This window comes from Fringilla coelebs (assembly GCF_963513975.1).
Source record: "Fringilla coelebs genome assembly, chromosome: 5".
Lineage (NCBI taxonomy): Eukaryota > Metazoa > Chordata > Aves > Passeriformes > Fringillidae > Fringilla > Fringilla coelebs.
Window position 1 is genome coordinate 56863643 of NC_140033.1, and position 23073 is coordinate 56886715.

At 42.4% G+C, this 23073-nt stretch overlaps 1 protein-coding gene across 1 annotated transcript; it reads right to left on the minus strand.

Moving 5' to 3' along the window:
• Positions 1-84: 84 nt before the first annotated feature.
• On the minus strand, positions 85-22308 carry CMAS (cytidine monophosphate N-acetylneuraminic acid synthetase). The gene is made up of 8 exons (XM_084205398.1): positions 22111-22308; positions 9656-9798; positions 9324-9479; positions 6572-6705; positions 5600-5694; positions 4738-4909; positions 3090-3240; positions 85-2335 (listed from the first exon to the last, which is right to left on the minus strand). Exons 1-8 carry the CDS (start codon positions 22275-22277, stop codon positions 2061-2063), a joined length of 1293 nt encoding a protein of 430 aa, XP_084061524.1. The 5' UTR covers positions 22278-22308; the 3' UTR covers positions 85-2060.
• Positions 22309-23073: the final 765 nt, after the last annotated feature.

Below are 23073 nucleotides of genomic sequence, written 5' to 3' on the forward strand. Positions count from 1 at the left end.
GAACATGGGAGTGTATGATTAGCAGTACACTACAAGCCAGCCCATAACCATTCTCTACTTAAAAGACTAAAGAAAGCTGTTTATTTAAAATTTGAGGTAATTAGCTACTTTTTCATAATAGCTTACTACAAATATTTACATAGTTTCCTGTTTTCCATTTCAGACAATCATGACAGAACAGCCCACATTACCTAAGATCTTCTTTGAAATAAACTAGGTTAATTGAAGGAAAAAACCAAGAGCTCACATGGCCAAAGGATGATCTCAAAATTAGCCCAGAATAACAAAACTGACCATTGAAATCTACTTTGAATGAGTAATACCCCTCTAATCAAAGGCAGTTGTGGTGTCACATGTACTGGAATAGGCCTTGGAAAAATATTCTACACATTTGAACCTTTCCTGGGACTTGGGATTTCACCTCTAAGGTGACAGTTACCCTCACTGTCTCTGCCTCTCTGACTCCTAAATCCTTCATATGATTGAGGCTCTTCTGTAAAATCAAGAGGAGTAATTAAGGCATCCCTCTTCCTACCCTATACTTAGACTTTGCACTACAGTGTGGGCAATACAAATCTGAACCTTTCAGGAAGCAGATCCTGCATATCCCCGTATCTTTTTTTGGTAAACAGTCTCTAGAGCTCTTTTATCCTTCATGTTCTTTCCAATATAAGATTATACCATGTTCTTCTAAACAAGAATTCATCAAAGTGAAAACATTGATGTCCAAAATATGGCACTCCTCTTGACAAAGTCCATGGGATTTATCCAGCACAGAACTCTAAAACATGGCTGAGACACTTAAATTTAGGTGACTTAGAGCTGATTAGCACAATAAACAACTTATCTGTTAACTGTAGATAGGCAGTAAATCCTTTCAGTTCAACATTTTGCTTTCTGAAAGGAAGTAAACACAAAGATTATCAGAGGCCAATATATCAGGTGATATACTGGGAGTATAACTATTTATACAATGCAATATTTACCAGAGAAACAAAATAAAATAACAAGTCATTATCATTCACCTCACTTGTAATTGCCAGTGTACCATGGGTGTTTTTATTTTTAGCATGACCCAAACCAGAACTTAACTCTGATATATACTATTGTATTTGTAATGTACAATACAAATCCTATTTTCAATAAATACAAGCATGTAAACCCGTGTTTTAACATGCTAAAAGTAGTCTGTAAATATATAATATATCAACCCACATCAACTATAGTTTGGTTTGGTTTTGTTTTTAACAGCAGCTACTTTTATACAATAAACTTAAAGACTTTTATATGGCTTTAACTCTTTTGAGGTTGCAATATCGTCTTCATAGAAAGAAACTGAGTTTCTGCAAAGATCTCAAAGACAATGGGAAATTTAACTCCCATTTAAATCTGGCAAAATATTATTTTAGGCATTTCAATAAAACCCAAAAAAAATAGATTCCAAGAGGCACAACTCCAAATGTGATTTAATTATTTATGAGCTTCAAACTGAACACATGTTAAAGTGCTTTTTTAAACTAATATTAACTTGTTTTACAGTAACTGTGTTGTATTTTAAAAATAGAGGAGGAAGTTTTATTGATAAGTATTTTACACCTGACCTCTCCAGCATATGTTAAAACTCTTCCTTGCTAAGGACAAAGCTTGTAAAATGCAATCACACAACCACAACACCATGTATTTGATAAAAGAAATGCAAACCACATGAGCAAAACTTACAGAAGTTTTGGGGTTTTTAAGCCTGAATGACAAATCTTCAAGTCATGCAAAATCATTGATCCCTGAAAACATTCAGATTATGAAATAAAGAGGCATCATTCCTGTAGGACAGGTGTGATGATTAAAAGCAGATTTACAGGGCACTCTCTCTTGTAGCATTCCTCCCATTGCACTTAAAAGGCTTTTAAAATCATCATGGGTATGATCATATTTTCAGCATATAATCATGAATGTAGGACCTGGACATCTTTTTAACTCTAGTGTGCTGTAAAATTTACAAGGTAAGCATTTCTTTGGGATATGGATGCACTAAGGAAGAAAAGCAGGATTGACCAATGGTGTTACTCTTTTTCCATCAGCTCCTTATTTCCTTTCCTGCTGTTCTCATTTCTCCCCATTTCCTTCCCTGCTGAGCTGATTTCTTCCAGCTGCTTCCTTGCAGAGTTCACTTTCTCTAAGAGCAGGAATATGTGTTCGGCAAACTCCCGCACAGCTCCACAGCCACCTCTGCTCTTACAGATGTAACCAGCAGCCTTCTGAGCAGCGGCACAGGCATCAGCAGGCACAGCACTCATGCCTGCCTGCTTCAGGCACTCCACGTCAGACTCCTCATTTCCTGGGGAGGAAGATGACAGGCAAGGCCAAGTATCACAGAAGGGAAAGAATCAGTATTTTTCTCTGTGTTTTTCTGGGTATGCAGTGATCTGATTTTGAATTTTTTTTTTTTTTTTTTGGTCTCAATGTTCATCTCAGCAGCTGAACAGTACTTTGCACATGCAAGTCAGGTGTTGGAAAATCTTGGTGATCCATGCAAATGATGACCACACTTCAAAATCTTCAGGCAAGAGAATGCTACTTTTAAGAGCAGTAAAATTATGTGAGCAGCTGAATAAGCATTGGCAGGACTCCTCACTTAGCCTGTCACTGAAATACAATTTAGCACATAAGCACATGGCTTTCAGTTCTAATTTTGTCCATTTCTGATTACCATTTCAGAACATAATCTATACAATATCGCCCTGAAATGAACTAGAATGAGTTCAAAATTGTCACCTCTAAGTGTATGCTTATCAACATTTTGATATCAAAATGTTTCCTAAAAACAAAACCTTTCCTATATCCCACAGAAAAACAGTGAAGACTTCCCTTACCAAATTACACAGATTCATCAATGTCTGTAACATATAGATTGTACCCTAACAGGCCATAAAATACTTGCTTTTGGTGATCATGTGCTGCAATGTGCACAGCAATCCCATTAAATTCAGTGTATTTACAAAGAGAAAAGTGGTTTGAAGTTCAGCAGCAGTACAATGATTCTATTTGTCTATGCTATTTAAATTAAATAAACCAAAAGAAAAGGAACTGACCTAAGTAAGCCACCTCTTTCCAGCTCAAACCCATGTCCTCCTGCCAATCCTTCAGAACCTGTAGTTTATTTGTTACGCTGGCTTTGGCTACACATCCCAGCTGCATGGCTGACAGTGTTTTTGAACAATCTCTGTCAGAGATGAGTCGAACCTATTGAAATAAAAGTAAACTGAGTTCTACACCAAAGAAATATGACATATAAGTTGATTCACTATTACAAAAAAAGAGCAAGTTTTGCTTGTAGAAGCTCTCTCTGGAAAAGCACTGAATGATTGATCTTCAAAACTCAAGAGCAGAAGTGATTAGCATCCAAAACCACAGAGTCTTGAGGTTCCTTTAAGAAGGTGAAATACATTTCTGCAGCCCTCCCTGATGTCCAAAAATAATTTACATTTGCCTTTTAAAATGCAACATGTACTAAATAAAATACTAAGTATCACAGCATGGTGGTGTGGTGACTATCTAGTACAGTATAATCTAATTAAGTCATAATGTGGAATGAGAGAATTCGTAAGAAAGATTTCTGAAATATTTGCCAAAGTAGAACATGAAGTTTTCCTTGGCCTCTCTACTAATAACTTTATTTATAGCACCATTTCAAAGCATCAAACCAAGACCACACAGACTGAAGCAGCACAGCACATTTATCTCTGGAAGTTCATTCCAAATTCAAAATTTTAGGAATGGTGCACAAGGTAAGCTAAAACCAGAAGATAATTGCAGCAGGATTTTTAGAAATCTCAGATGCAAATCCTTCAGGTTTTCTGTACGAGAGGTAGACAAGCTTATCTTCCCTAATTGCTTTTAAATACAAACGAATGCTTGACACTGATTTTAAGTAGAGAATGAAGAGGAGCAAAAGGCAGGATTGTATCAGCAACATATACTAGAAATACATAAAGTGCAGCATAAAGACCTAGAGGTTTTCAATGAAACCTTCACAGTCAAAGAAGGTATGGAAATGGGCTCCCATAGGCAATGAAACAGTGATTACAAGCTTCCTACCCCTCTGGCTTCCCAGAAAATGAAGCTGAGGGACCGCTGAGAAAACATCTACTCCATTTCACAGGAGTGGGCTCTGGGGTGACCTCATTGTGGCCTTCCAGTGCTGGAAGAAAGCCCACAGGAAAGACGGAGAGAGACTCTTGACAAGAGCCTGGAGTGACAGGACAAGGGGCAATGGCTCCAAAGTGTCAGAGGGGAGGATTAGATTGGGTATGAGAAGAAATTGTGCCCTGTGAGGGTGGGGAGGCCCTGGCACAGGTTGCCCACAGCAGCTGTGCTGCCCCTGGATCCCTGGCAGTGTCCAAGGCCAGGCTGGATGGGGCTCTGAGCAAGCTGGGCTAGTGGAAGGTGTCCCTGCCCGTGGCAGGGGGATGGAACAAGATGGTCCCACCCAGGCCATTCTCTGATTCTGTGAAATGGAGAAAGATGCTGTAATTCCTGTGACAGAGAACTTTCTCAAAACACTTGTTTTCCTCTGAAGGTTCTGAGGATAACATTTGTCCCGACCAATATATTATGCTGCTTGACCACAAGTACTGTGAAAAAATTTCAACTTCTATGCGCAAGAATATATTTTTTTAGGATCTTTTAATGTGCAGGTTACATGATACATGAAGACTCACTCTTCAGAACAGCACTTACCTGGATTCCTCTTTTCTTTAACAGATCAATGCCAACAATATCTCTGTAATCGTAGGAGACCATTTCCTTGTGATCTTCTGTCACATAAATACGACCATTGGTCAGGCATCCATCAATACTGCAAACCAAGAGCTTCACCTCTTTTAGTGGCTCTTTGCCAAAATATCCAAAGCTAGACAAAGAAATTATCTTTTTAGGATGGAAGTTTTTGCACACTTCAAAACCCTAAGTATTTCCCATACAACTGTAATTTTCAGACAGAAGAACCAGCTTCGAAATTCTTCTTTTCTAATTTTTTTTTTCATCATCACTCTCCAACTATATTGTCCCTCTTCAAAGAAACAAACAGAACCATCCAAAAGACAGCAGACAGCTTATTTATGTCATCCATTTAAAAATTAGGATGAAAAAGGCACAGAAAATATACTCCATTCCCACCCATTATTTCCTTAGAGCAGCTGCAAAGAAAAGGCAGCTGGTGAGGTGGAATCAGCTCATGCCCTCTATACAAACATTCCCATTCCTGGGCATCCGTTATAGTGGTCTGGAGCATGGAAATCTGGGACACCTCAGCTGGGAAAGCCAGAGATGATGCTAACACATTGCTGAGTTATAGTAGGGCTTACACTCTTCACCAAGCTGAACTTTAAGGAAAAAATCAAACTCCCAAAACCCCACCATGTAAAAAACGTAATTCAGTTGATTTCAACAGAGAGAGGAAAAACTCCTCTCTCTGGGCAGAAATAAAGCTGCCCAATTATCTTTGGTCTCCATTGCTTACATTCCATGCATTATGAATTCACATGACCACACTTTGAAACAAGCAGCATCAAAGAAATAAGGGAATAAAAAGTGCTTTTACCTCAACACTCTCTGCTCTGCAATAGGCCAGTCAATGTCTATATCAATATCCACACTGTGCTCTGCACGCATTTCATAGTAGGCCATTTTACCACCCTGAAAGAAAATAAAATCCACTCAAATTTTATGCTTGGGTCAACATAAAGACAAAACTTTACAATTTAGCAACATGCAATGAAAGCCAAGTGCCTGGTTACACAGTGGCCACCATGGCTTATATAAATGTGAACCATGAATTATGTTTTGGCCAATGACACAGAACCATTTGAAAGAACGGTTAATAACTATGGAAGAAATAGTTAATAATTATTTCCATTTTACAACTAGAGAAAGTGTGCAAAATGTTGTTCATTATAGCAATTACATCACACTAATTTCACTAGCTCTTTTAATCAGCAAAATAGTAATACCTTCAGCATTTGCTTAGGAAGACTATTTTAATATTTGCATACTGTTACTTAACTTCCAAGGGAAATACATCCACCACACCACAACGTTGTTCTGCATCACTAAATTGGTATGTAAACATCAGGAAAGGGGAAAAGATTATTAAAGTTAGAGTACAAAAATTGGCATAAGATGAAACTTGTTGAACATAGAAATTTACAGATTATGACAAGGCTCTGACACTGCATGAAGCTGTTTCAACCTTTAGTGGCACTAAAATGAATTCTAAGATACACTGGTGAACTCCTGCAAAACTCAACTCAGTATTGTATTGGTTTAGGGTTAAAGCTATATAAGACATTTATTTGCATGAATTTATTTGCTATGGAGGATGCTGTTACTGGAACTGCCCTACCTATAACTAGCCCTGCTAAGTTACAAATAATTAGCAAACTGTTCTGAGGTCAGAGTGCTGTTATTCCACACCGACTGCATCAGAAATCAAAACAGAGTATAGAATTCAGAACCCTCTACGGCAAGAGTAGATGTATTATTCTGAAGAGCATGAAAAACCAGAAGCACTAACCTGCAAGTAACCTTTCTCAATCAGATGCCTCTTGGCAAAATAAAATGAGCCATTCTCATAGAGCTCCCCAGGCCAGTCTTGCCGCCGGTACCGCTTTGCTGGATTCAGGTTTTGGGGTTCTGTCATCTTGTTTTCTGTTAACAGAAGAAAAAAACTGCAACAAAAGCTTTAAATAATTCCTGTTCAGAGTCACTTAACAACCTAAATAACTTTCCATTGAAAAATTAGGGGTATAATTCAGTCACCAACTTCTGTCATTATTGCCTCCTTCTGCTTAACTTTAGAAAGAATCACAGACTGGTTTGGGTTGGAAGGACAGTAAAGATGTTCCAGTTCCTACCCCTTGCCATGGGCAGGGACACCTTTCACTATCCCAGGTTGCTCAGAGCCCCATCCAACCTGGCCTGGAACACTTCTGGGGACACAGAATCCACAACATCTCTGGGGAATCACTGAATTGCTTCTCTTTCTTGGAACTGAGGATAAACTGGAGGACTACTTGTATGCCTAGTAGTGGAAAAGGAAACTTTTCATTACCACTTTAGAAAAAAAACCCCAAACCAACCAAACAGAAACAACAATAAAAACCCAAGAGGTTATTTGCTTCAAAACTCATTCCCACAAGAAGTAGGAGGGACATTCTACCAGACTGTCCTTGCCAATGTGAAAGAAATACTATTCCTGTACTCCAACTCCTACTGCACATGGGAATGCCTGAATGCACTCTGATACCAGAGCGAAAGGCTGGAAAGGACCAGCCTGAAATTTGGAAGGTGAAAAAAGAGCATATGTGAGTAATTTTTGCCTGTGAAAACATCTTGGGATTTCCCCAAAATACATCCTATTTAAGGATATGAATTAACTCTTCATAAATGGTTTAATCAGTGTCCACAAATAAACAAACAGCTGTCTGCACAAACACCATCCCAAAAGATCCTATATTACTACCAATGACAGTTGTATGTGCAGCAGAAACCAAATCAAGGACCAGAGACTTTTGTCCTTAAGCCCCTTTAATCCAGATGTACAAAGCAGCTAAAATTCACCATGTCTCACAATCCAGTAACCATGTGAAAGTTAGAGGGCATTCTCAAATACCCAAAATATCCTGAGGCTTTAGTAGATACACACACACCTTGTGTTTCCAAATCAGCTAAAGCTTTGTGCTCACTGAAGTAAACATTTCCAGTCAGAGAGAGATACCTTTCTCTTTCAGGGTCTATCAATATTAAACCTTAATGCAGAAGGAGTTACAGAGGTACAGCAAAAAAACCCCATGAAATTCTTTTACCATAATCAGTACTCTAAAGCTGTATGGAAAAATAAAAAGAAGAAAAACCATTGTATGATGCTGCTGTTAATCACTGTCACCTGAAACACCACACACCTGGAAGGCCATTTGCATTTATCCTTAAGCTGCTCACGTTGGCACAATGTGTTTCCAGCTGTCCCCAGTCCTTGCAGCTGAATAATTCCTTATCTCTCACCACATTAAAAACGTTTGGATCTAATTTGGTGCAGAAGAATTACTTCTTTTCTTAGGTAGGCCTCGAGGCTTTCTTATTTAACAATCTGCCTATGGGACACAACCACTTCAGAAAGCCGCATGGCAGATCCACGTGAGATTTATTCTTTCACATTTGTCCCTTCCAGCATGTCACGGTGTGCATGTGGCTTGCTAAACTGCAATCCACAGAATCCTGAAATTGCCACCCATGCTTTTGATACTACTCTTACACTGCACAAAAAAAAGTGTCACTTATTTCTCCTCTTATGGGGAACAATGGCAATGTTCAAGCGTTTATTCTAAACAAAAGCTTAACTTTTACTTCAACTTATCTCTCAGACCAAGCCTCATTTATTACACACGCTCTTTTACAGCATGATGCTTTCTAAACTCACAAAAAATTTCATCTGAAGCAATTTATATCTCAACAAAATAACTGTAATGCCTGAGTAACTTCAATTAAAAAAAAACCTAGAAAAAACACCAAAACTCCAGTGTGAGAGTACCTGAAATAACCATTTTTTAAAAATGAAAAAAATTCTGCTTTAACCACAGAAACTAAGCCAACAGACAAAATGTGTGGAATAGCTCTTTGTACCAGGACAAAAGGTGCTTTACAGCTAAACCAAGATGCAATCTTTATTAGTAAAATGTCAGTCTTTGCTCATCTTGGCCACTGTAGCTAAGGGGCATATTTTCTCTGGGAAAAACCAGTCACATTTTTCTGGATGAGCTAACCAACATGAGTTCAGCACTCATGACTCAAAGGCATTTTGCAACGTGACAGAAGTCAGCAGCCAAATTATCAGGATGAAACAAAACCTAACTCTGCAGACCAAGAGATTGTCATCCCATTCTCACCAAGATTTTATCTCACATTTTTGTCATTTGTCAGCTACTGCATAGCAAGAACAAACAGAGTCGTGTCTGAATACCCATGAATACCCACTAGGAGGAAGTTAACATGTAAGGGTTTTTTTGGAACCGTATCTTCAGCTTATAAAAGCTAATATAATTATAATGTAATTTTAATTTCTACAAAACAGTTACAGAAAGGCTGAGCAATGCTCAGTAATATCAAGACACCAATGCTTGGAAGGAATTTCTAAGCCATCTCAAATCTCTCAAAGAGAACTCAATCCATGTCTCAGACATCACTTCCTAAAATAGGATAGGTATAAAAAGCAAGAATTTGGAAAAAAAAATAGTTAAGTATAACTGTAACCAGAAACATCTAAATATTACCTCCTTTCTTTACTTCACTCCATCTGAATTGATGCCTTCTTACAACAGAGAAGACAGAATCAAAGCCCTCCTTCTGGATCATATCTGCCACTTTTATAAGGTCACTGGGATGTAAACAGGGAGATGTTGCTTGAATATTTCCTACAATATCAACCTCTAAAGAAAAAGAAAGAGACATTTATGAAACAATTCACATCTTTAGTAATACACAACTGCAAAGTGTGGTATAAGTAAGTACCACATACCAAAAAAAAAAAAAACGAAAAGAGAATCTGAATATTTCTGGCTTTTATTTACTCAATGCTTTACTTATTTTTCTAAATAATATTTACCACGATGATGATTGAGAAACTCTGTGATGGCTTCTAGAGAGGTGGAGGAGTCTTGAGAGACTTCGGGGCTTCTGCGATGGACCTGAGCGCCAAACTGCTTCGCAACCTTCTCGATCTCATCGTGGTCTGTGGAAACCCATATGCTGTTGGCAAACAGTGACAGAAGTGAATATAAAGAATAAATCCCACCATTATTGACTTGCCTGTTGCAACTTAACCTGAAAAAAACCCCAGCTTGTTTCTGTCTGTACTACACCTTGCAAGAGAAGGAACTAGTTCCTTCATCGTGGTCTGTGGAAACCCGTATGCTGTTGGCAGACAGTGACAGAAGTGAATATAAAGAATAAATCCCACCATTATTGACTTGCCTATTGCAATTTAGCCTGAAAAAAACCCCAGCTTGTTTCTGTCTGTACTACACCTTGCAAGAGAAGGAACTAGTTCTTGTATTTGTATTAATAAAAGTATCCCCGTCATTCCAACAAGCAGCTTTTAACAATGGGGATAAAAAACACCAGAGTGCAAAATCTGAATCTTGAGTTGCATTTCACGCAGGAAGATTAAGCAACATAAAATTTAGAAGTGTTACCAGAAAAATCCAGTGTCAGCACAAAGAATTTGTTAGGCATGTTAACAAATCTATGAATTGTGAATGCGTTGGATGTGGCATTCAGAATCACATAAGAGTTTAGTTTACAACAAGTAAAACTGCCACAAACTTAAAAGATTAGCTTATGCTGCAAGTGTGTTGAAATGTGTTAATTGGGCTCTATACATTCCCAGAGAAGGAGCTGTCCAAGTTCCATATGTTTTGGCACAGAAAACTTCCAGTACTGGTAAAGCAAGATTGCAATCGTTCAGGGAAAATAAACATTTACAAAAGGAAGGGCTAAATCTGAGTATCATGTGATGACAAACACTGAGCAAGTGTGAAGCCACTGCTGTCATTGTGGTGACAAAAAAGCATGAGAGGTGTAAAAACAAAAGCTATGTAAAGTCACCCTTCCTCTTCCAGGAGTGCTGGCATTCTCAATGCACTGTCCACAGCAAATGGTGCTGCAGTTAAATTTCTACCACCAAAGACACTGTGGGATCATCAGCAGAAAAATATGCGTGACAGGGACAGCAATGTCAAGTCACACCCATGAGAACAAACACACAAGAGGTGTTTTCCAGAAACTGCTTTGGGATGGTGAACTTAAATACACATTCCCCATTCAACCATGGTGAACAGGTGTAACAGGTACCTTGCACAACTGTTCCAAAGGTGACAAAGTAAACCTGGTGCATGTCTACCTACTGCACCTGCCATGCCTCAAAGTCAGGCTGCACCACCCTGACTGGCTTCCTGTTGGGAAAATTCAGATGCCAAACAGAAGCCACAGCAGGTCATTCAACAATGCAGGTTCACAATCATTAAGAAATTATCAGTAACCTCAGTAACCAGAAGTGTTCTTGTCTGTTTCTTTATTAGAAATAAAACAGAGTGCTGCATCCTCTGCTTTTCAGATACAGCAAGAAAGGTTTTCCAGACCAGATAATGACAGAGCAGCTATGAGATACAGTGCTCTGGATCTAGCTGGGCTACATTTCTCCTTGACTTGCTCTGAGCATCATGCAGCAGGTTTGCACTGGGAACCTGCCCCTAAGTGTGCTAAACACCGAGCACATCCTAACCATGGCTTTAATTACCAGCAAATGTGTAGAAAATCCTCGGTCTTGCTCCTGCAGAAAAATCTGTAATGCCTCTATTCTCAACACCAACAACACACGTGTTTCTATCTAGCTCTGATTATTGCTTTCGAAGTTTCAGACACTTGGCCACAAACTGAGCTTCTCTTCTGTGTCACATGGGCACAAAAGATTATCTCCTTCAACTCGACATTTGAGTGAGACTGCTTCTGATGTGATGGGTCCAGCTGTGGGCTCCCTGATACCAAAAAGGAAAACAGGAGCAAGCTCAGCAGGAGCCAGCACGATGACTGGGCCTGCGAGCACACATAGGCCAGGAGATGCTGAACGAGACATCTCAGCAAGGAGGTGATTTCACTGCTGGGCAGGGAGAGAGGAAATAAGGAAGATTTTTCTGGGAGAGTGCAGTGAAAGGAATAGAAGGGCTGTGGAGTCTCCATCCCTGGAGATGCCAAGCTCAGTGCACACTGTCCTTGTTGCAGAAATTATTGAAAAATCATATTATAGTTAATAGATAGATATCTAGAGTAGTGAAACAGTACTATAGTTAGCATGAGTAGCAGTAGTTATGCTAAGGCCGCAGTAGGCCCGGTAAACTTTAATTGAACTTTGGTGCATGATACAAGGTTCGGTGCATGGTAGATCGAAAGAATGTATTATCTAGGGAATGTACTAAGCTTTATCTATGGTATGTACCTTTTGGCTAAATAACAAAATGTCATGATGTATCTAATGAATCTTCATTTATCTGTAAAAATGATTAGTGATATACGCAAATCTAATGAAGCAATAATATCAAGAAAGGTATATAAACTCTGTAGATTTTATCACGAATTCGGGGCTCTGACTTTGGACGAAAAGTCCTCAGGCTCCCGGGCCCTCAATAAAGCACCGCATAAAGCAACTTCGGTTGTTTTGTGTTTTCTTCGGATCGGGCAACAGTTTTCTGGCGACCGCGGCAGGACTCCGAAGGTGGCTGGGGCGGTTCGCGTCCCGATCTTCTCCACGCCGGCACCGAGTGATTCTCGGGGAGTCATCGGTTCGTGCCCGACCCCCGCGCCTGTCGGACGACTGTGAAAGGTAAGCCCGAAGGTGCTTTATTTCTGGTAGTGGAATTGGGTGCCTGTCCATAAGACGAGGTAGCAATCCTCGCAGGATTGGGCTAAGACGTCTGGTTGGGAAGCCTAGGCGCCGGCTGTCAGACGCGGCGAAAGCTGCGCAGGTCCGGCACTTGCCCCTCGCGGCGACGAGAAGTGGCAAGATTGGTTTGGTCTGGTATTTAATGGTAATTGCGCTGTTGATAATTACGCTGTTGCTTTGCTGTTTTGCTCTTGTTTTGTTGTTTATGTTTGGAGTAATTGAACTGTTGGTTTGTTGTTTATATTTGGAGTAATTGAATTGCTTTATTGTTTTATTACCTTGTTGTTTTGTTTGGAGTAGTTGAATTGCGGTTGTTTGTTTTATGTTTGGAGTAATTGAGCTACTGATTTTTACAGTTTTGTTGGTTGTGCTTAGTGCTGGTGTATATTGGTGGTTGCGGCGTTGGTGGTTGCGATTGATTATTGTCGGATTATTGGAGTAAGATGCCATTTAAAGTGCTTAAAACTATGGGGCAGTCTAACAATAAGATACCGGAAAATACCCCACTAGGTTGTTTACTAAAGCGTTGGAGAAGTGAGGGGTTTTATCAGGATTTGGAAAGAGAAAAGATGATTGATTATTGTAATCATTGGTGGCCGGAATATGAAAGGGAAGGGCCAGAGTGGCCATTGAATGGGTCTGTGGATTATGAGGTGATTACTCCTTTGATGCAGTTTTTAAAACAAAATGAGAAATGGGATGAGGTACCGTATTTGGATTTATTCTATGTTCTGAGGGAGAAAAAGGAATGGCAGAAGGAGTGTGGAATAATGGTTTTGGATTTAAAAGGTTCGGAATGTGGGGAGTGTACGGAAAAGTCTAAATGTACCCAGTGTTTGGCTCTAACCTCCCGACCAGAGGAAGATCTATCCCCGTTCGTGGCTCCGAAGGTTCCCTCAGTTCCTGCTCCGGTTTCCCTTTCCTCATGCCCTCCGCTGCCTGAGGACAGTAGTAGTGATGAGAGTGAGGAGGAAAGACCGAGAGAAATAAAAGGGGAGCACAGGACCCCTAGGACAACTGTAAAATTACAGCCTCATACTCCCTCTCCTGGGCCCTCTAAGAATCCCTCTGGGAGTGGGCAAAGAACTCCTCTTGCGAGTAGGACAAGGCAAGGGCGGAGAAATCTTGGGGAACCTAAGCTAATAGCTCCCTTAAGGGAAGCAGTGGGACCCCAAGAAGATAGAGTACTGATAAAGGTACCCTTCTCCCCCGGAGATCTGGTAATTTGGAAGCAGTCTGCGGGAAGCTATCGGGAGGACCCAGAAAGGGTGGCACGGGTGGTAAAGATGATAATCAGAACGCAAAACCCGGACTGGAATGATTTGCAGGTGTTGTTAGACACTTTAATGGACTCCACAGAGAAAGAAATGGTTTTAAAAGCAGCAAAGGAGAAAGCTAGAGAGGCTATAAGGTTACAATTAGCAGAAGGGACTGTTAATGAGTTAGTACCGAGTGAAGATCCGGAATGGGACCCGAATACGAGCAAGGGTATGGGTGCAATTAAAGATTATCAAGAATTATTGCTGGAAGGAATCAGAACTGGTATGCCTAAAACTTTGAACTGGTCTAAGCTGTATTCAGTAAGACAGGACAAAAGTGAATCCCCATCAGCGTTTTTAGAAAGATTAAAGGAAACTGCCAGAAAATATACTAACTTGGATGTGGAGGGTGAGCCAGGGAAGCTACAGCTCGCGTTAATATTTATGGGGCAATCTCAGGATGATATCCGAAAGAAACTACAGAAACTAGAGGGGGAGGATACTCGTAACTTGGATAAGATGTTGGAGGTAGCCTGGAAAGTATATAATAACAGAGAAAAAGAGACTGCCAAGAAACAGCAGGCAGGGATTCTGGCAGTGATCCAGCAAGCTGGAAATAGAGGGAGGGGTAGAGGTGGATCTATGCGGGGTCGTGGAATGGGTCGTGGCAGGGGAGGATTTCAAAACACTGGGGGACGGGGACTAACCCTGGGACCCAACCAGTGTGCCTTCTGTCGTCAATTAGGGCACTGGAAAAATGAATGTCCAGTAAGGAATGGGATGGGTGGTGTGCCAAATAATTCAGCAACTTACCCGATGACTCCGGGAGATGTCGCTCAGGCAATGGTTTTGGGAAATTATCAGAATCAAAGCTGACTAGAACAGGATCTGAAGGTTAGGTTGGAAATTGATGGGAAAGAGCAGGAATTTACGGTGGATACTGGGGCTACTTATTCAGTTTTAAATAAACGATTGGGGCCAATTAGTGATACTACGGTGCAAGTAGTAGGAGCAATGGGCCAGTTAGAAGAAAGGCCGTTCCTACAGCCATTAAATTTGAAATTCGGAGGGAAAGAGTTGGATCATCAATTTTTATATATGCCTAATTGTCCCAAGTCACTATTTGAGAGAGATTTGCTGTCTCTTTTGAACATGAAAATTTTGTTTGAGGACGGGAGAGTTAAAGTGGAAGTTCCTGATGAAGAAATAGCCAAATTATTTGTGATTAGAGAAGTTGAACCCACCCCCATTCCTGAAGAAGTGGAACAGGCTGTGGTACCATGGGTGTGGGAAACAGGAGTCCCGGGGAAGTCTAGAGCTGCACAACCAGTAACAGTAGAGTTAAAGGAAGGGGCACAACCTATAAGGATAAAACAGTATCCTATTAAACTTGAAGCCAGGGAAGGGGTTGCTCCTCTCATAGCACAATTTCTAACACAAGGAATATTGGAAGAATGTGAATCAGAATACAATACCCCCATTTTTCCGTGAGGAAACCTAATGGTAAGTATAGATTGGTACAGGATTTAAGGGCAATTAATAACATCGTTAAAGATATTCACCCAGTGGTTGCAAATCCATATACTCTGTTAACATCTGTGTCTGAAAAATTTAAATGGTTTACTGTAATTGACTTGAAAGATGCATTCTTCTGCATTCCCTTGGCATCGCAAAGTAGGAAATATTTTGCTTTCGAATGGGAGAGCCCAGACACTGGTCGCAAGAAGCAACTTACATAGGCAAGGCTTCCTCAGGGATACAAAAACAGCCCCACGATATTTGGGAACCAATTGGCAAAGGAGTTAGAAGAATGGAAGACAACTGAGGTAAGGGACTCACCGTTCTCGTATGTAATTCTGCAGTATGTTGATGATATTTTCCTAGCCACTGAGGAGAAAGAACTGTGTTTGAAACTTACAATAGCACTGTTGAACATGCTGGGCCAAGCTAGATACCGAGTGTCAAAAGAAAAAGCACAGTTAATAAAGGAGAGCGTGATTTACCTGGGTTGTGAAATCACTCAGGGCCAGAGACGGTTGGGAGTCAACCGAGTGGAGGCCATTTGTGCCATCCCACTTCCGAGAAGCCATCAAGAATTAAGATCCTTCTTGGGGATGGTAGGATGGTGTCGATTATGGATTCTGAATTTTGGGTTACTAGCGAAACCATTGTATGAGGCCCTGAAGGAACCACAGCTGAACTGGGACAGGTTAAGGAAGAATGCCTTTCAGAATTTAAAACAAGCCCTAAAGGAGGCTCCGGCTTTAAGGCTTCCGGATCTGAGCAAGGACTTTCAGTTGTACGTGAATGAAAGGCAAAAGTTGGCTCTGGGAGTGTTAACCCAGCGGATTGGGTCTTGGAAGCGCCCGGTAGGGTACTTCTCGAGGCAATTGGACACTGTTAGCGCTAGTTGGCCGTCATGCTTGCGGGCAGTTGCGGCCACGGTGATCCTCATTCAAGAAGCCAGAAAATTGACAATAGGTAAGAAGATGGAGGTATTCGTACCTCACATGGTACTGGCAGTTCTGGAACAAAAGGAAGGTCACTGGTTATCATCTAGTCGAATGCTGCAGTACCAAGCAACCTTGAGAGAGCAGGATGATGTAGAATTGAAAATAACTAATCATGTTAATCCAGCAGAATTTCTCCGCAGTGAACAGGAAGAAGGAGAATTGGTGCACGACTGTGTGGAAGTCATCGAGCAGGTACATGCCAGTCGGATAGATTTAAAGGATACACCAATGGAGAATCCCGATTGGGAACTATTCACAGATGGATCGAGTTACGTAGAGAATGGTACCAGGTATGCAGGGTATGCAGTGGTGACTGTTCATACGGTTGTAGAAGCAAAAGCTTTACCTCCTGGTACCTCAGCCCAGAAGGCAGAGATAATTGGGCTGACGCGAGCTCTTATCCTCAGCACTGGGACAAAAGTTAACATCTGGACTGATTCTAAATATGCCTTTGGGGTGATCCATGTACATAGGGCGTTGTGGAAGGAGAGAGGACTACTCAGTTCACAGGGAACTTCCATCAAATACAAAGAAGAAATTTTAGCTCTGTTAGAAGCAGTACACAGGCCGGCAAAGGTTGCAGTGATGCATGTGAGAGGACATCGGAAAGAAGAAGGAAAAATCTACCAGGGAAATGATATGGCAGATGCGACGGCTCGGAAGGTGGCTCGAGAGGTATGGACTCAGATGGCACTAATACCAGTCAAGGTGAGTCCAGTAAATCCCTACCTAAACCAGGCACCTAAATATACAGTAGATGATGAGAAACTGGCAATGTTATTAAATGCACAAAAGAACACGACTGGATGGTATGTAACAACAACAGGACAGGTGGTAGTACCAACAAAAATAATGAAAGTCATTTTGGAAACAGAACATAACAAATGCCATTGGGGTGCAGAGATGCTCGTGAAATTCTTAAGGAAAGAAATAGTTTCAAACCAGATGTTAACACTTGCAAAACGGGTGAATGCAATGTGCCCAGTCTGTTTGAAAAACAATCCAATCGTTAGGAAACAAATTCAATTGGGGAAACTACAGGTAGGACCAGAACCAGGAGATTATTGGCAAGTAGATTTTGCTGAGTTACCAAAAGCACAAAATTTCAAGTATATGTTAGTGTACGTCTGTACCTTTTCAGGATGGCCAGAAGCTTACCCTTGCAGGACAAATCAGGCTAAGGAGGTGGTGAGGACATTGCTTAAAGAAATCATTCCCAGGTTTGGGGTACCTCTAGGGTTATCATCTGATAGAGGTCCACATTTCATAGCTGGAATTGTTCAAACTGTAGCCAGGGTCTTGGACATATCTTGGGATTTGCACACACCTTGGCGACCCCAATCAAGTGGTCCGGTTGAGAGGATGAATCAAACGCTGAAAGGGCAAATCAAGAAAATTTGCCAGGAAGCCAAAATGCAGTGGCCACAAGCTTTACCTCTAGCTCTATTGAGAGTTAGAATAAAGCCCAGGGAACGGCTGGGGGTAAGTCCTTATGAGATACTGTATGGGAAACCTTACCATGCTACTGTGTTGAAAGGAGATTTACATGTACAAGGTGATCAAACGATATTTAACTATGTTATGTCACTAAACAGAACTCTCAGTAACCTAAGGGGGGCCCTGCAGTGGAATCGACCTCTACCACTGGAGAATCCAGTTCACGACATCCAACCTGGTGACCGAGTGTATGTGAGAAATTGGTTCACGGATCCACTGAAGGAAACATGGGATGGTCCCTACCAAGTGATCCTGACGACATACACGGCGATAAAGGTGGCGGGGATCGACACCTGGATCCACTACACTCGAGTCAAGAAAATTCCAACACAATGGGAGACTCAGATGGTCTCCCCGACGCGAATGATATTTCGCGCAAAGCCGCGTTCTTAATCATTCTGTTGCTGGTAATGATGAAATTGATACCTGCTCAAGGTTTTGTAGTTGTTACTGTTGCAGAACCTATTGTCGGGATCATGGAAGAGATAAATGTGAATCTGACCTGTGCTGTAACCCATGACCAGAAAGCTGAAGCCCGAGACTTAAAGGTATTCTGGAAACAAGGAGCTGGGTACCCTAAGGCAAGTTTCACTACTGTTTGAGATAAGGATGCGCAGAAGGGAAACACCACATTACAACTAAAACGAGTGACTAAAGAAGATATGGAAATTTATATGTGTATAGTACAAATTAGATCTAGCTTTGATCATAAGAGAATTAAATTGAGGGTGGTATCCTGGAAATTACGTGAAGGAGCTATCTCTCAGGAATCGGTGTCAGTTAAGCCAGCATCTGCTACTCAAGACCTGTGGGATGGTCCCCCGTTAAAACTTAATTGCCCATTTACTATAACAGAAACATGCAAACAAGAAGTAAAGGTTAAGTGGTGGAAACAACAACAACAAATGTGGGAACAAATTGACCAGGGGGTGAGTTGGTGGAAATTAAGAGACAGAGGAATCGGGTGGTTAAACATTTCAGACCCTAAGCAAAATATGGACGAAGGGCGGTATCTGTGTCTAGTTATGTGTAGAATAGAGGCAGACTATGGTATCCGATCGTCAATAGTTAAAGCACATTTGGGAGAAAGAATCAAGGCGACACATGGAATTTTCCGAGCAGTGCAAGGCATGGCAGTCATCTTAGTCTGTAAAGTGAGGAAGGATGTACAGTTTACCGATTACAGATGGTGGTTTAGGGGAAACAATATTCAGGACAAAGAAGAGAAGTATCGCAAAGAGAAACAATCAGATCAAACTATAGTCCTTATAATCGAAGATGTACAGCCTGAAGATGAGAGATATTATTGGTGTTAGATCAGCAAAGATTCCTGGTGGGGACATTCAAAGACAATAGTCTCATTAACCCGAGGGAAACCAAGAAAGGTAAGAGAAACTAACATTACCATTCAAAATGAGCAAGAACGAGAAAACCTGATAGTAGGATTGATCAGAGATTTTGGTACAGTACAGAATGTCTCACGAATCACGGCATGCCTGCCACTCCCACAAGCCGCTGGGGAGCCTATTACATAGGGGGTGATCCCGGTCCCAATGCCTCCAACCTTGCAGGAAAACACTACATTCATGTGTCAAGTAGAGGTAGTAGAAAAGGAGATAGTAGAGGTTAAAGAAGGTTATTCCCCATTATGGAAATACTCATCGATTTGGGACTGTCGGGAAAAAGGAGGTAGATATGAACCAAAACCTGGACTGTATGGAGGATTAGGAAATTATGGTTGGTGTTTTGAGAAGCAAGGCCAACCAATTAGGAAAAAGCAACTATCTCGGGAAATACGGTGTCATAATATGACACAAGAACAGCCTTTATGGGACAACTGGGAAGCTATATGGGGCCCAAGTTTACTGGAACACTACAGTTATATTGGACCTGTTGATTGGTGTGTACAATGGACAGGAAGTAAAAACCAATCACATGAAGAAGTATCAGAAATACATACTTCCACTAGAGAAAAGACAGTGATTAAGGGAGACTGGAATTGTACAGAAGTTTATACATGCGACACTCCAGGGGATCAGATTAGCCTAGTACCAGTAAGGGTCCTCTTAAAATGGGGATGTGAGTGCAGGAAATACAATCATACAATACCTGGCAAACCCCTTATGAATGGGTTCTACGGAAGAGTCTCCTGTAGAACAACAACACTTAGAAGTCCAGGAAATTTGGTGTGGGTAATGGGACATGGACAATGGACTACTCATCTCCCTTTGGATGGGCCAGTAGCACAAGTAACTCTAGGAGTACCAACGCTATGCCCTTTGTGGAAACAGTCTAAGTTAGAGGCATCAGGGACCAGGAAAAAGAGAGAAATTGATGATTTGGACTTGTTAGCAGATGAAGATCAGTGGCACGCACCAGATAGCGGAGTGAAGTTCGGATGGGCACTAGAATCCTTATTTGCACCAGTAGCCACATATAGAAATAGGGAAATGTTGTTTAAGCTACTGGGACAGACGGAAAGATTAGCAAGAGCAACTAGGAAAGGATTTACAGATCTAAACTTACAATTGCAGGCTACTTCTCGTATGACACTCCAAAATAGAATGGCTTTAGACATGCTGTTATTGAAAGAACATGGAGTTTGTGGGTATTTAAATAAAAGAATTGACCACTGCTGCATCCATATCCCAAATATAACTATAGAAGTAGAAAAAGATATTTCGCAATTAGAAACAGTCGAATCTGGAACAAAAGAAATTGAAGAGGAAGCCCAGCACAATTGGATAGGAGCTTTGTTAAATTCAATGGGACTTCAGGTTTCTGGTTGGATATCGTCAATATTGCAATATTTACTGTTGTTTGTAATTGTAGTAATAGTTGCTTGGATAGCTTATAAATGTGTTTTAGGAATAATATTCAAAGAAACAAGGCGAACGCGAAGGTTGATAAAAGCAATAGCAAGAAACTCCAGGATGGGAATTCCCCCACCCAAGTACGAAGAAGCGGTCTCTTATAGAAGAACTGAAGCTGAAAATAGAAGAACTGAAGCTGAAGGTTGAGCATCCTTGCAGAAGATCTGAAGAATGCTCAAAAGGGGGGACTTGTTGCAGAAATTATTGAAAAATCATATTATAGTTAATAGATAGATATCTAGAGTAGTGAAACAGTACTATAGTTAGCATGAGTAGCAGTAGTTATGCTAAGGCCGCAGTAGGCCCGGTAAACTTTAATTGAACTTTGGTGCATGATACAAGGTTCGGTGCATGGTAGATCGAAAGAATGTATTATCTAGGGAATGTACTAAGCTTTATCTATGGTATGTACCTTTTGGCTAAATAACAAAATGTCATGATGTATCTAATGAATCTTCATTTATCTGTAAAAATGATTAGTGATATACGCAAATCTAATGAAGCAATAATATCAAGAAAGGTATATAAACTCTGTAGATTTTATCACGAATTCGGGGCTCTGACTTTGGACGAAAAGTCCTCAGGCTCCCGGGCCCTCAATAAAGCACCGCATAAAGCAACTTCGGTTGTTTTGTGTTTTCTTCGGATCGGGCAACATCCTGAGTACCCAGATGACCACAAAGTCATCCTGTGCTTCAGCAGTTCACAGGAGATCACGTCCAGCCTGCTGATGTCTTAATGAAGACATTTAATGCAGATGTCTTAATGAACTAAACCCAGCAATATTTACAATATCACCAGCTAGTGGCGACTGAACCACGCATCAGAAAAACTTTAATTTCAATTTACTGCATAAGACTTTAATTTCTTCATTCCTCTGCTGCTCACCCTCAGCAGGAAGGGACAGCTGAGTTCTTGACAGGGTGCCTGCCCTGCCTGACCCTTAACCTGGTGCCACAGTAACTGCACCCCCTTGTCATTAGTGAGGATCAATCCTGCTTCAGTGGCAGAGTCACAGCATGGGTCAGGCTGGAAGGGACCACAGCGGGTCAGCTGGTCCCACCTCCCTGCTCTAGCAGGGTCACCTGGAGCAGGTTGCACAGGATTCCATGGTTTCTATCCAGGCAGCTTTCTGAGTATCTCCACCGAGGGAGACTCCACACCCGCGCAAGGAAGCCTGTTCCAGTAAAGCAGCTCTTCCTCCTGTCCAGGTGGAACTTCCTGGGCATTAGTTCCTGACGCTTCTCTTGTCCCATATGTGGGCCCCACGGAGCAGAGCCTGGTCCCTGCTCTGAGCCCTCCCTGCACATACTGACAGTCATCCCTGAGCGCCTCTTGACGAAGCGGCAGCTTCCCCCACCCCCTCCCTGGGCCAGGGTCCCTTGGCACGTCCATCCCGAACCAGAGCCCCCCGGCCCGTCCATCCCGAACCAGAACCCGCCGGGAGAAGGGGAGGCGCAGGGGGGGCGGCGCATGCGCACCTGTGGAAGACGCCGGCATCGATGGCGGCGCGCAGCACCCAGCCGATAAGCGGCACCCCCGCCAGCAGCTTGATGTTCTTCAGCGGGATCCCTTTGCTGCCGCCCCGCGCCAGCACCAGCGCGGCCAGGTGGGGCTGCGGCCGCCCCTCGCCCGCATCCATGGCCATGTCTCTGTCCCTGTCCCGCTCCGCTCCCCTCCCGCCGCGCCCTGCCACGCGCGCGGACCGCCCCCTGGGGCATGCCGGGAAATGTAGTCCTGCGCTGCCGGGCATGCGTGTGGGGAGAGCGGCGGGGAGACGCCGGGGGGACAGCGAGGGACGCGCCGTGTGGGGGGCTCGAGGGGGGGTTCGGGGAATCATCCAGCCTTTAGGGAGGAGAGGGTGCTCTTTTAGAACAAGGTGTCCCGCAAAGCCTGCTTTCACGGCAGGATAGATGGATGGATGGACGGACGGATGGACCTCGGCGACATATCTCTTTATTCTAGAGAAGACTGCGAGGGAATCTCATTAATGCATGTAAATATCTCCAAGGGTGCCAAGAGAATGGTGCCAGACTCTTCCAGTTACAGGACGAGGAGCACTGGCCATAAACTAAACACAAGAAGCTCAGCGGGAGCAAGAATTTCTGCACCCTGAGGGTGGCAGAGCCCTGGAGCAGCTGCCCGGGGAGGGCCCGGAGCCTCCCTCTCCGGGGACATTCCAACCCCGCGGGACACGCTCCTGTGTCACCGGCTGCAGGCGGCCGTGCCTGGGCAGGGCGTTGGACAGGGTGACTCCAGAGGTCACTATAAGCACAATTATATGATAATCCTGGGGTTGTGCAGCTCTCTGCGGACGTCCGCAGGCCGTGGCTGCCATCCTGCAGGCACACAGAATGGACGTGGCTCTAAGGGAGGTGCGCGGAGCCCCGGCCGCCGGGAGCTGAGCCCGGGCGCCGTGCCAGACAACTCCGGGTTTTTTTCCG

Coding starts and splice junctions, on each gene's coding strand:
- CMAS (XM_084205398.1), bottom strand. CDS start 22,277: ATGGCCATGGATGCGGGCGAGGGGCGGCCGCAGCCCCACCTGGCCGCG. Junction 6,706..9,323: donor GAGTGAAGTAAAGAAAGGAG/GTAATATTTAGA, acceptor TTCTGTTAACAG/AAAACAAGATGACAGAACCC. Junction 2,336..3,089: donor GAAAGAGGTGGCTTACTTAG/GTCAGTTCCTTT, acceptor CTTCCTCCCCAG/GAAATGAGGAGTCTGACGTG.